The following is a 13,895-nucleotide window of genomic DNA, read 5'->3' on the forward strand; positions in this document are numbered from 1 at the left end:
CAAATTTTCAGCCAACCAATCGAGCATCATACAAAATTTAATTTGCACCTTCTCATTGTTTTAAGTTCTCTGGTTAAATACCGTTTGTTTACACATGTATTAGCAGCTATTTCTTCAGAATTCTCAGTTTCTTACGCTTGCTATTTCTGCTCTCTTCTGCTAGTTTTTTCTTAAGTTAAGAAACTCTTTTCGAGCAGAAACTTGACCTCTAGTGATATTTTGCAGTTAAGAAACAAACTATTCATCACGTGAAAACATATGATCGGACATCACCTGAAAGACATTTGGTTTAACTACAAGGTGATCGCCTCATTTCGTATTTTCATGAACGTTAAAATCGATTATGCACACTGGGTATTGGGCCGTAAGTAAAAAAAAACGATATTATAGGATTGTCATTTCAAAATTTACCGATTCAAACAGGGTTGACCACCGAAATAACAGCGATAACTTAGAACCTTCACCCAGCGGAGATTAGATAACCGATACAACAACATCAAATAAGAAGATAGTTCGTATTAATATTTTGGATGGAATTAAAACTCTATATTAAAATTGCTTGTATATTTCAAAACAATCTTAAGGTTGTCAAAAGTATTCATTGATGCAACTCATTGAAATATTTTACTGTATATAATATAAAACAAATATTTATTTATTTAAAAAAGCACTAATTTATTCAAATTAAAAAACGGAAAAAAAATTTCACTTCCAACAACGAGCAAATCGAAATCGTTTTACGCTTGCGTTTTGGTTTTAAAAACGTTAGGATGACCCCGCCGATAATATGTTCTTGTTTTAAAACCATTAAAAATCATACAATCGATTGGATTTAATTTGCATGTTGAAAAACAAATTTAACAAAAAACAAATCTATCACAACATTTTTTTTTCTTTTAACACTAAACACTAATTTAGAGACGAGTATAAAATCATAAATCGACGCGTCATTCATACGACAATGTACGCATATGTATGGGCGTGTTTGTATAAAACATTTAAAATTATAATTCCAAATAATTATGCTATAGAAAAATATATGTATACTTATATAGTATTTCCACAATCGACATATGTATATCTTCGAAAGTATTCTTAAGCTTACGCACTTCTTTAATCACTTACAAACTAACTTATGACTTTATTTATGTATAGTTGTATAAAATATATTGTAAATATTCATCATAGATACATATTTATTACTAAAAGATTCCTTAAACGGACGGACTAACTTTTTAACTAGTACGTCTATACAAGAAAATATATAAGTATATATTTAATATTTATCATAGTTTTTAAGGCTTTAAATTTTAAAATCCCTTCAATTTGTATGTACTTTAGATTATGTAGGGTGTGGAAAAGCTTTACTTGAGAAATAATGTTAATTTATGTGCATTTCGTCGATCTAAAAGAATTTTTTTTAACATTTGATTTTTATTTTTTAAATTTTAGTTTGCATATATTGTTGCTATTGTCAATTGACATTAAATTTCGAAGGCAGTAATTTTCCAATGGCATTTGGGATTTCATCTTAATATACAAGTATATACTATACAAAAATTTTGTTCCTATACCTTTTGTTACCAATTTATAAACCCCATTTTTTATTTTAATTACTTCTATTGCATATTCCAATTCAATTCGTAACTTATTGAGCTTCTTTTACGATTTTGTTTGTAATTAGATTAGTATATTACTAGCTAGCTATTAGTTAATGTATGAGTCATCGTGAAAATTTAAAGTTATTTAAACAAAAAAGCAAACTATGAAGTATTAATGGGTGGGCGACTATTTCTTTGTTATAAAAATGAAATATGTGAATTTTTTTAGAGCTTTTGGTACACTGCAGGAAATATGCGATTTTTTTATTTAACTCGCAATTTTTTTACCTCTATGCTAACGCACTTAGTTATTTTTATTAATGTTTTTAGTTTAACTTTTATAATTTATATAAAAATGCGAGAAAAATTTGCAATTAAAAAATTTCCAGCAAAATGTTTTTTATAAAAATAATGTTTTAAAGCAAATTTCAATTACATAAATAATTTATTTCAACACAAAACATAGAGAATATACTACTTTCACTCATGACGTTTACTATTCTTCCCATTTCGCTATTTCCTGCAGTGTAATGACCTTCAATGTGTTATTAGCGATTTAATAGAATACAATTATACAATTGTCTCAAGTGTTGTCTATGCATCAAATGAACTCACACGCACGACAGACAAACAGCTGGGAATGTATGTAGACAAGAAAAATAAAAAAAATGTGGCGTTTGCGTGAAAGTGGTAAAAGTACAATGGAAGGGTACTCGAGCAAATGAATGCTGACAAAAGTTGCTGTTTACATGCATGAATATCAAGCGTTATCAAAAGTGTGCGTGTGAGCGTTGAAGATGGCAGTGGTGATGGTACAATTATGATGATGATGCATGGTGTAGCTTAAAAAGAATGCGCAACGATCGAAAAAGACGCAAAACTAGTCAAGCGCTTAACTGCGATGAAAAAACCACAGACTAGTCACACAATTGTCAACTGTTTTTCGCGGGTTGCTTTCTACCGTATAGACTCAGAGTCTGCCAACTAAATATAGATATATCATTTGACAATGTATTGCTTTTGTTCGTCAACCGTTCAGTCTAATTACATTAATACTTGTTTGCTTTTGCAATATTATTAAGTTATTACTAATAATTATTATTATGCTTTATAGCAATTGTTCACGTATTGTGCGTATAACGTATTGTCGTCATTCGTAGTGTTAATTGGTGTGCAGTGAAGAGGCGAAAATCAACACATCAATCATAGCCAAAAGGAAATCGAAATCACCTTAAACCACAAACACTGACCCTACTATAGCCAATTTGCTTGGATTAAACGAAAAAATTTTGCAAAAATTTCATTAGAGCTGTATAAATTGTAAAGATATTCGATATGTTTGTACTCAAACGAGGTGAATTTTGTGTTGCATGCGTTTGCGGGTACATGTATTATGAGTTTGCGGTGGCATGTATTATGAGTACATGATTCGTTTGTCATTCAACTCTCCGCAACACTAAACACATGTCTTCACTCCCGCACGCCGGAGTTGTAATTACATTTGTACTTAATTTTCAATGTTCTTGCAAAGAAAAAAACAAAAACTCCCTCTAACCTCACTTCTTCGCTCAATAAACTCGCATTAATTAAATAAACTTAAAACAAAACTAAGCGATTAAAACTATATTTACTTAATATGAAAAATTATATATAAAAATTAAGACTCGCAATGACTATGCACATGGCGTGCGCTTGTGTGCAAATCAACACGGCTAGTGGGCGCCGTTGAAAGATCGCATTACAATTTAAAAAAAAAAAAAATCACCTAATTTCATTATAGCTTAACTGCGCTTGTTCACGTATTTGCATTTGCACACATAACGCATAACATTTCGCTTAAATTAAGTGCATAGCCGTTAGATGCATGCATTTAGACGGTTTAAGTTAACCTCTTTCGTAAATTGTAATTTTGTCTACACTAATTTGCAAGTCATACAACACTCTTCGCATTTCACACTACTTCCATACAAGCAAATTTCTTTAACAAACTTGTTTCCCAAAAAAAAAAAAATATATATATATATAAACTATTCTAAAAAAAATTCCACTAGTTTTCTAAATGCAACTCAATGCCTCGCAATGAATTGCAAATAAGCTATAGATTATATATATGTGCGTTTAACCTTCGTTAACGTAGACGTCTTGCAGGGTATCTCCTTTTCAAGGTTTTCTGTAGAATTCTTACATTCATGGCTGCGATCCTTCTCTAAGTCGAGATTTGGTTTTTTAAGACTGGAAAAATGATGCGGATTCATTAGCAGATTGACATCTTTACCGGTATTATGATGTTTCACGGCGAATTGACTGTGTGGCGAGTAATAAGGATTAAAATAATTCAGTAAGGAGACTTGAAGATAATTATTGTTTGATATTAAAGAAACTTACGAATTCGAGGTGAATTGATTGCGGTGATTTGCATGTAGCGACGTTGCTTTGCACAAACGTTTTGAGGTATAATAACCAACAATAATGCCCACAACGAAAGCGATGAGAGAGAGCGCCCAACATAAGCTCTTGCCAGCGACCTTTAATTGTTTGTCTTTTCTGTCATCTTGAGAGTGAAATGGACCTGTCAATTTAATGATTTCATTTAAAATTTAATTTGTTACTTATTAAAAACTTGAGTTTGCACACTTACCACTCAGCGTGTTCATGAGCTCATTAGGATCCACCGACTGTAGTGTTATTTTATTTCCATCACTAAAACTGTTCATCAAATAATCATTGCCAGCGCCTGTGCTTGCACCCATATCAGTTGCTTTATCGGTGGGTACTTCGTCGACAGCGGAAACGCCACTTTCCGCTAAGGTTGTACTCGCGCCAACTGTGGCGATATTAACCGCGCTTACTTTTGTGTAGTGAAACTTCTTGCTGTTCAAATCTTCAACAGCTTGTGGTTGTGCTGTAACCAAATCAATGCCCGGACTTGCCACAATGCCGCCACTAACTATTGGACCATCAGCCATGAGCGTGCCACGTGTATATTTTGGACAAAGCGATGCCGCTGCTTTTTTGGTGGTATTCAAGCTCTGTAAGAAGGCTTTTGTGCCGAATTTGATGTTGTTTGGTGTTATACTTTTGCACTCATGATTCTGCTGATCCCAAGCACAATTTGGATCTTGTAGGCTGAGACACCCCAAACAGTCTACAATATGCGCACAATGATGCAACGGTACTGTAATCAAACTGCCATCACTAACTACTAATAGACGATTACTTTTCGAGGAAACGACTAGTTCACGCACTGGCACACCCAAAGGCAGTACTTGCATCTCAGAGATCAAAACTGTTTTTAACTTGTCTACACCTGCTGTAGCGCTTGCCTGAGTGGGTGTTGGTATGTTAATAAATTTTGTTACTCTGCCATCATCAGTGCCGGAATAGATAACATCATAGTATTCACCATTTAAGGTCATTATTTGTGCGTCAATGGCGATTGTGGTGAGTCGATGATGTAAATTTACTTTCGTGAGTAGTGGACGTCCGTAAACAGCGGGGACAGCAGTCTCCATTAACGGATGTGTTTTAGCGAAATTCACCGCAATACTGGATAGCATTCGCGAATCTTCGACACACTTACCCGGACGTGGTTCCGGCACTTGTTCATCCTGTATGGGTAGCCATTGGGATTGACTATCTTTTTGCGATTTAAAACTGCCCTCAAAAGCGTCCATGATATCATTTACATTGAACGCGCACACCGCTGAACCGGGTATGGCGTTCACAGAGGTTGTAAAGACAGCATAGATAAGTGAATTCGGCCCACTTTCGACAATGGATGTGATTGCCTCTGCGAGAAAAAATGTGAAAGATAGTTAGGTTAAGCTAACAAATAAAAATCTTAGATAAAATCTTAAAGACTTACGTATTTCATCGAAGTAGAATGGAAATTCGCCGGGTACAGAGCAATTCAGACGCGCTTTCAAAAATGAAGTCCAACTTTTGGAGAGTGAATACGGTCCCCCACGATCGTTCTTGCATACGCGAGCAACTCGTGAGTAAATTGTCTGAAAAAAAGATGAGAAATTAAATTTAAATTTTATTTTATACTATTAAATTAATACAACCGAAAACTCGACTATTTTTCTATGAGCCAGCTTTATATTATATTTATTTTAATGTCATATTTTCTTTTTTCTAAGACAATATAATCTTTTTAATCTTCGCATCAAAAATTTCAAAATTCAAAATTATCATTACAAATTAAATACACACTCACTGTCATTGACCCTTCTCACTCACCTTGCCGAAGTTCATATACTCCATTGAAATTTCGCGAAAGAAGAACATTACATAACGATCACGCTCCACAGCACCCACAAAGTCTGGCTGATTTAACTGTTTCAAGTCATACTGTTCGGTGCGTAAATTTTCGCGATATATCAATGGATCACTGCCCGAGAAGTCAGCAACTGTGGCACTATAAAGTTGACCCTCCGCATAGGCATAGGTGCTGTTATGTGCCGGACTATATGGACAAAGACCTTGCGCTTCCACATCGCGTACAATCTCATACCGTTTGCCGGAACCACCGGCTGCGCTCAGTTCACTTGTGGCGGGGGCATAATGGCGGCAGCGGGGCTTATAAGAATTGGTGCCACACAACAAAATTTGCCCACCATCGAGGCGTGCAAAAACGCGTATGTAGTTGTGGCAATCAGTTTCACGTTTACCCTTCAGTGCGCACAATTCGCGATCGGCATCGGATGAAAACCATTCCAGACGGCTGAGTTCTCGTAAGCCATCCATGCTGATGTTGTACATTATGTCTCTATAGAAAGATGGGAATGAGGTGAACCGAAACAAAAAAAAATGTTGATTGTGGGTAAGTAATTGTCGGCGACAAAATAGGTTGATATTAGGACTGTGTGGCTTGAGAACTTACTTAGCGCCCACCAGTATGGTGGCATCGTCGTAGGCCAAAATTTTAAAATAATCCGTGCTGTTGCCCAGGAACTTGGCAATGATTTTATCTTGCTCTGCAGTGGTGGTAGGAGATAAGAATAATATACAAAATGCAAATTATAAAATGAATGCATATAATTATACATCTAAATGTGTATGTGTAATTAAAATTGAGTTTAAAGAACGGAAATGTTAATCAACTGCACCATCACACTTACTTGGTTGCAAATCTGGGCGCACATCGGGCATCCAAGCGTGTACGGCATGCGGCAATAACAGCAGCAGGCATAACGTGCCGCTGCTAATTAGCGTTTTAATGGCAAACACGCTTTTAGTTGTAGGCTTCTGTTGCAGCTTTTGCATTGTATCCATTATAATTATATTGTTATTGTTATATAGATGAATGTATGCACTGTTTCTTGTTATATGGTATGACGGTAGCGATACTTTCGATTGCTTACTATTGCTGGCTCAGCAGACAAAACTTCGTAGATGTACGTATGTATTGTGCACAGTTAATCGTAATATGTAATTAGTTTATTGTTAAGCTTAAAATTCAGCTCAATGTGTGTATAGGAGTCGGTGGGCGTTAAACGCTTTGCCGGCACTGCTATTTACTGCAGCTATTATTGCTTGAGAATTGACACATATTTCCCGGTTAACATCATACACTGAAAACGAGCACAGCAAACTTTTTTGCATACGTACGCCACAAGCAAGAAAAACTAAATGGCAAAGGCACACGGCCTGTGTTGTGACGGTGGTCTGGACCTGTGCTCCAGGCTTACACACACGCTCACGACGGCTGATTGTTAAGCAGCAGCACTAATTGTGCGCTTCTAGTACGCTCAACACAATGGAAATTAAATACCTGCAAGACAGAAAAGAAATAAAACGCATTAATAAATAAAACAATGTGTAGCTATAGAATAAGCAACTATGTTATAGTATGAGCTGCGCTGAAAGATATTATGCATTAGATATTAGGTTCGGTGCAAAATTCATATGTAGAGCGTACGTGCGGAAATCAAAAAAAATTTCGCAAGCCCGAAATAAAGCATACATGTTCGCAGCAGTTAACCAGGTTGTCAAATTGGTGATTGTCGTTGTCCAGTAGAACAGGTATTATAAGGCGCGTGCACAGATGGTGCATATATGCGCTCATGCGCACACAAGGAAATGTGTCCTTTGAATGCCCTTTCTACCTTATACTTTGCAACCTCTCACTCGCCACACACATGTGATGACAGATTTCGTAGAAAATTGGAAAAAATTATTGGAAAGCACGTACCGTGTTTTCCTTCAAATCGTGTATATTACGATTCGCTTTTTGCACCCTAACTAATAAAATAATAAATCGTCCTATTCAATTGTTGTTCCATTTTTTCCTAAGAAAAACGTGACTTTGACAGCGTTGACAAGCGGTGTATGTAAATATTCGAAAATGCTATGCAAAGGACACTAATTACACAAACAACAACACTATACAGTACTGTATGTACACAAATGCTTAGTAAAAATTAGAATACAAACAAAACAGTCGGCTTTAGTCGTCAATCGTTGCCATTTTCCCACACTTAAACTGCTGATTATTAGCGAGAAAAGGAATGAAAAAGAAATGAATGTGAATTTGCTTGTCTGTTGACTGCACCAAAATAACCAAGCAGACTGCCACTCGGTGTGGCAGCTAGATAGAATTGATATACTAACCCGGCAGCGGTAGTGACAACAATAATCAGTCGAGTTGACTTTTTCTTTGCTTTCCAAATGCAACAACAACAACAGTAGCAGTAAATATTTTCGCCCCTAACATAAGTCAATAAGAGAAATGCCAATGTGCCCGTATACATTGTTGTTGATGACATCAAGCATGTTTACTTTGAGATTTGAATGGTTCGCATGTGACGATTACATGGCGGTATTTTCCACTTTTCACAATAAAAATGCAATGTTATCCGATGATTTGTGGTATTCCGAAAAATGCCAAGCGGATGCATGAAAAAGGCTTACGAACAGTGGGTAATAGGAAATAATAGTATATTTTATGTACTAAAGTAAAGATTATATGTATATGTTTGTATGTATATAAAGTATATTTTATAAAATAATATTATATGCATTGGCTATACAATATGACTTTTGACTTAACCCAAGACGTTCAAGCAAGTTTACCAATAATTAAAGTAAGTTTTGGATCTTCGAACATAATAAAATAATTATACAAAAATACAATTCGAAACTATTTTAAAAATAAAAACATTAATTTTTCACTAATTCCTGATAAAATATTTAAAAGTGTAATTACTAAATGTGTAGGTGCCAAAAAATTGGCTTAACTCTCACTAGTTCAGTTTCTTAGCACTTAACTTCTCAACACAAATATTTGCTTTTTAATGTGGCCGATATAAAATCTATACAAATAAAATATATACATATACATACGAGTACATATATACAATAGAACCAAATACCTATTATGTTTACTTGATTGCCATATGAAACAGCTCAAACAGAAAAAGAAATGTACTGCACATATATGTTGTATACAAAGTATTTATTTAAAACGTGTGTGAAAATATGGATAATTAAGCTTGGCGGATGAGTATATGTACTTTTCTCTACAAATCAATGCAATGTAAATGTCTGGGGGAATGCGTTTATACATAATTTTTATCTCTACACTTCCTTCTTTTTTGTTCTCCTATCAAACTACTCCACTTGTGCGTTTATTTTTATTTATTTTTGTATGTACATATATACATAACATACATATGTATGTAGATACCATGCTCCACTTATGGACCCTTCTGGTAATAGATGCATATGCTGCATAATTTATAGAGGCCTAATTTTTACTCACACCTGTTTTAAAAAAAATTTTTTAATGTAGATTTGATTATTTTATTTTCCAATGAAATTGAAACAAATCACTGTACACTCTTTGCGCATACGTCGAAAATGAGTTTAAAGAAAATATTCTAACATAGCACTAACTGAAAGTTAATTACAATACATAATAAATAATAGTAATGATTTTCAATGTCAAAACTCTCAAAAGTGTCAATTGCACAAACTTTTGTATTGTCACGGTTTAGGCTATTGTTTCGCACTCGAACGTCGACAATTATTATTGCCATCGATAGCAAATGCTTCGTACCAAAATTCGTTTTACAACGCCAACACTCTAACAATAGTCAACCCAAGGAAAATAAAACAACCACAAATGAAGAAAAGTTACATATTCCATACCACAATGAACTGGGGCATGACTCATACACTTTTACGCTTTTAGGTGGTAGATAAATTGTAAAAGAAAAAAATTATAATGTAATAGTAATATTAAATGTTATGGCTTTTCATCGGTGTTTGAAGATGTTTAGCGCTGTGGAAAGAAGCGTGATAACGTTATTCTTACTTTCCTTTAAGGAAATGAAAATTCATCTCTTTGTATCGGTTGCTGTTTTAAAATATTTTTATATCTTTTTTCTATATAGAAAAATAGACGAAGTATCTTCTCTGATTTAGTTTCCCGCGTTAACGTTACATTTAATTTACCCGGTATATACTAGTGAGTTTCCATTTATTTTCCAGCTAATTTATATAGCACAAATGTTTGTGTTAGCAAAAGTTTAATGTAAATAAATTGCAAATGCTTATGGAAAATTTCAATGCCAAATTTTTTTATTTTATTCACAAACATATAGAAAAATACTTTGGCTAAATTCGCAAAAAATTAGTTTTTCTCGAAAAATTATTTAATTATGATTATTATTAATTTTATATTTTATTGTACATATATATTATACTCTCGCAAAATGCTGCAACAGAGAGTAAAATAGTTTTGTTCACCTACCGTTTGTTGGTAACGTCTAAAACTGGGAATAGATTCACGAGTTATACTTATATACACATATAAATGTTCTGAAAATGACGAGAAGAGTTCCAATTCCCCTAATTATCGGTTCCATATTACTGGAATTGATACCGGATTTTATCCATTCCTTAGCATCCAAGAGATGTTGGTATTGCAGATGCTACGACCACAAAATGAACTTTGAACAAACAGTGATTTTAAAATAGGCCATCTCTGCTAAAAAATTGCCAGAATCGGAAGATCATCTATCAAGCCCCCAGATACCGAATATCCGAACATTCGTGTCTGTAGCTGATCTTTACCGAACAAAAATTTGCATTCTGAATTTGAAATTGGGATAGAAATTTTTTTCGATAATAGTGTCATTGTGCCAAAAATGGTCAAATCGCATGAGTACTTCCTTGGCCGAGATCATCTTTTTTGGTAATAAATTGCCGTTCTGCTAAAAATTATTAAAAATGTGTCTAATACTACCCCCCGGGACCATATACCTAGTATAAAGAATTTCACACTTCCAGGGGGGTTATACCGAATATATTGATCAATCCGTAAGTAGTCTTAGCAAGCTTAAGTGAACGTATAATATTGGCTACACTACAATTTAATTCCGAAAATATGTGAAATTTGTCCAGCAATTACCCCAACTCTCATATACTATATATATAAAAGTAAATTTCTTTATTCCAGCAGAATTTATGTCGAATATGTCGGAAAGAGTATAACATATAGTCATAAAATTGCTTAGAAGATAGATAGATAGATTAATTTTGAGGTATGCACCGCGACCTATGGTCTATTGTGCCCTCCCCTAAGTCATATCGAATCATCTAGGCCCAGCATGTTGATAAACTCCAAAATTCTGCTGGGTGCTAGTGTGGCGATACAATCCCTGTGTGGAAATTGCTTAGAAACACATTATCGAGTATACATGAGTAATGGGAAAAGTTAATGCAAACAGGCCAGATCTAACCCTAGCACCAATATACGCGATATATTGATTTAAATCCATCTGACTTTAAATGATTTTCATGTTCTTTAATTCAAATGTGAGATAATGTAATGAAATTAGGTGGATTTTATGAACATAATGTGGTTTAATATAAAGGTAATTGGTCTAGGCCTTACTCTAAACTTCATATTCCTAATAAAATTACTTTCGATTGGTTGAGTATTTTTATCATATATTAAATGTAGCCTCTTTTTTGCCAACATCTGAAAATATACACCAGCTTGGATCTTTGAAAATTGCGATAGTATTCCTACTTATTGGTGGCTTATTTCGGATCGATTTCTGTACATACAAAGATATGTTTATGAAGGATTAATAAGAACAATATGAACATAAATTTGCGCAGTAACGCCTAATGCGATTAACATACACACAATGATACAATGTGTCAATAATGATTGCCTTTATAAATGCGCGTGCTCCATGTGAATCACTCAATTAATAGTTAACTAATTATTGAATTATTAACCAAAATTTTTTCAAATACACAGGTGTTTTCAATGCATCATATATAACTACATATAGAATGCGCAAACGTCACTTAATAGAATACTGATGATCACAAAATTCCTGTATCCATTTTAATTGACTTACATTTGTATACGTGAGCACATATAAAAGTTTGCCCGTATATATGTTAACATATTTTCAAGATAGTAAGATCATGCTTTGATGATGCACATACTTTGTATAGCTCATTCATATTTGCCAGCGCCCACACATAATATTCTGACTAGATAAGGTACCGACAAGATGCTGTGCTCTGCTTCTTCCCCACACCATGAAAGAAATATGTAAATTTGTATCATAGTATGTAAATTTCAAGACCTAAATTCGGGCTCAACGTTCTGCATATGTAGTTATTGTGTACTTGAAATACGCTACATGACACGTTCGCGCATCCGCTAATTGATAAAAATGCTAATCACAAAAATTACAGCACAAAGAGCAGCATGAAAGTTGACGATCTGCAGCAAGTGTGTGAATAAGTAATGTAAGTACACATTATTTACATACATAGGTATATTGTGTGAATAATATCTAGAGCAAAAAAAACGTAGACTGAAGAGTTACTGTCTGGTCAATATGAGTAATTTTCTCATAATTTAAAACACCAACTAATGCAACTGTTTATACAATATCATTATAGATAGTATCTATAAACCATTATAACTTGATATGTATAAAATTGTACTCTAATTAGCAACGTGTGCAGTTAATAAATTATATAAGTTTGCCAACCACACATTTCGTAGTTACTTTGATAGACAAAACGTCGCAACTACCCTTGAAACGTAGAAAATGGTTATAACAGTAAAATGCAAACACGATAAGTTTAAAGCACCAGTCACTAGTTTTTTATACACACAGTGGTTATTGCCACTTTTAGAGTTGCTCCAATATTACCGCGGCTGCGGTATCTCAACACTACCGCCAACACAGAACCCAATAAACTTGGCTCCTTCTATACCTTTTGTCTTCGATACTAGTTTATTCAATAGTTTCATTAATTGTTTTTTGTTCAACTCTTCTATTTTTTTCTTTGTAAGTTCTGTATGCTGCTGTTCAATAGATGCCACAGCTAGTGAGCCAGTCAACAATTTCATAAGTAAGCGACGAGAAAACACGCTCTCATATGAGTTATCGAACGAGAAGAGCGTGTGGGTCCCGCCTTAAACCAATCCACTCCAATTCACCTGTGGCCCCACTTATGACAAGTTTTGTTTTTCTTTGGTTTGTCACTTCACATCGCTTTGCCCCCCTCTGTTCAATATACACAAAAGTAATACCAACACCACAAACATTGTCAACTGGTCGTAGCTGTCGTCAATAATATCGTTGTAGCTACGGTGTTGACGTTATTTTTTCTCTTCTTGTTTCTTGTTGCTTCTTTTAAGCATACATTAACTCCGCTGGTTGTTTCTGTTGCCCCACACTACACCATGCTTGATTGTTGTTTTTGGTTTTTATGTTTGCCAGTAGCGTACTCCAGCAAAACCTGTTTGAATTACAACAAGAAGTATATACACAAACTGACACTCACACAAATAAAAACGACGACACTATAGCGAAAACACACACATATGCACTTCTATATACGTTTTATTGCAGCGTCCAGTACAAGCAGCTCGAAGAAAATAGGAAAACGGGTAATGAGTCCCAATTTCCTGCGATTTTAACTGGTTTTTTTCCACTAATTAGCACAGTTACAATTGGTATTTTGCTTTCTCAAAGCTTTAATTGCACTTTAAACTCACCAAAAATCAGAGAAAATTGTAAAATATTAATTAATTTAAAACAACAAATAAACAAAACACAAATCTTTAGCACAATTTAATTCACTTGAGTGCGTCGGTGGCCATAGCTGAAATCGCTCTCTGTGCCTTCTGTATGTATACATAAAGTGGATGAATTTGCCCAGCCGCCAGGGTGAGCATAAATATCACACAGAGCTGCATGTGCAGTAAAAATATTTACACATTGCGACAATTGGTATATTTTGTGA

General features: G+C 34.4%; 2 protein-coding genes across 6 annotated transcripts in view; one reads left to right on the forward strand and one right to left on the reverse strand.

The window, feature by feature from the left end:
* The window catches only part of HPS4 (Hermansky-Pudlak syndrome 4 protein), a 40,993-nt gene that overhangs the window by 16,872 nt on the left and 10,226 nt on the right, over positions 1 to 13,895 (forward strand). The window lies entirely within an intron of this gene.
* Sema1b (Semaphorin 1b) lies at positions 651 to 13,798 on the reverse strand. Of its 3 annotated transcripts, none has more exons than XM_014241700.3 (8): positions 13,648 to 13,798; positions 6,725 to 7,377; positions 6,487 to 6,580; positions 5,844 to 6,372; positions 5,467 to 5,608; positions 4,240 to 5,391; positions 3,987 to 4,170; positions 651 to 3,905 (listed from the first exon to the last, which is right to left on the reverse strand). In XM_014241700.3, exons 2-8 carry the CDS (start codon positions 6,876 to 6,878, stop codon positions 3,704 to 3,706), a joined length of 2,457 nt encoding a protein of 818 aa, XP_014097175.1. In that variant the 5' UTR covers positions 6,879 to 7,377; positions 13,648 to 13,798; the 3' UTR covers positions 651 to 3,703. The 3 variants fall into 3 exon arrangements, with proteins under 3 accessions (XP_014097175.1, XP_014097176.1, XP_014097178.1); XM_014241701.3 differs by lacking the exon at positions 13,648 to 13,798 and adding an exon at positions 13,434 to 13,605; XM_014241703.3 differs by lacking the exon at positions 13,648 to 13,798 and adding an exon at positions 7,798 to 7,926.

This window comes from Bactrocera oleae, chromosome 4 (assembly GCF_042242935.1).
Source record: "Bactrocera oleae isolate idBacOlea1 chromosome 4, idBacOlea1, whole genome shotgun sequence".
Lineage (NCBI taxonomy): Eukaryota > Metazoa > Arthropoda > Insecta > Diptera > Tephritidae > Bactrocera > Bactrocera oleae.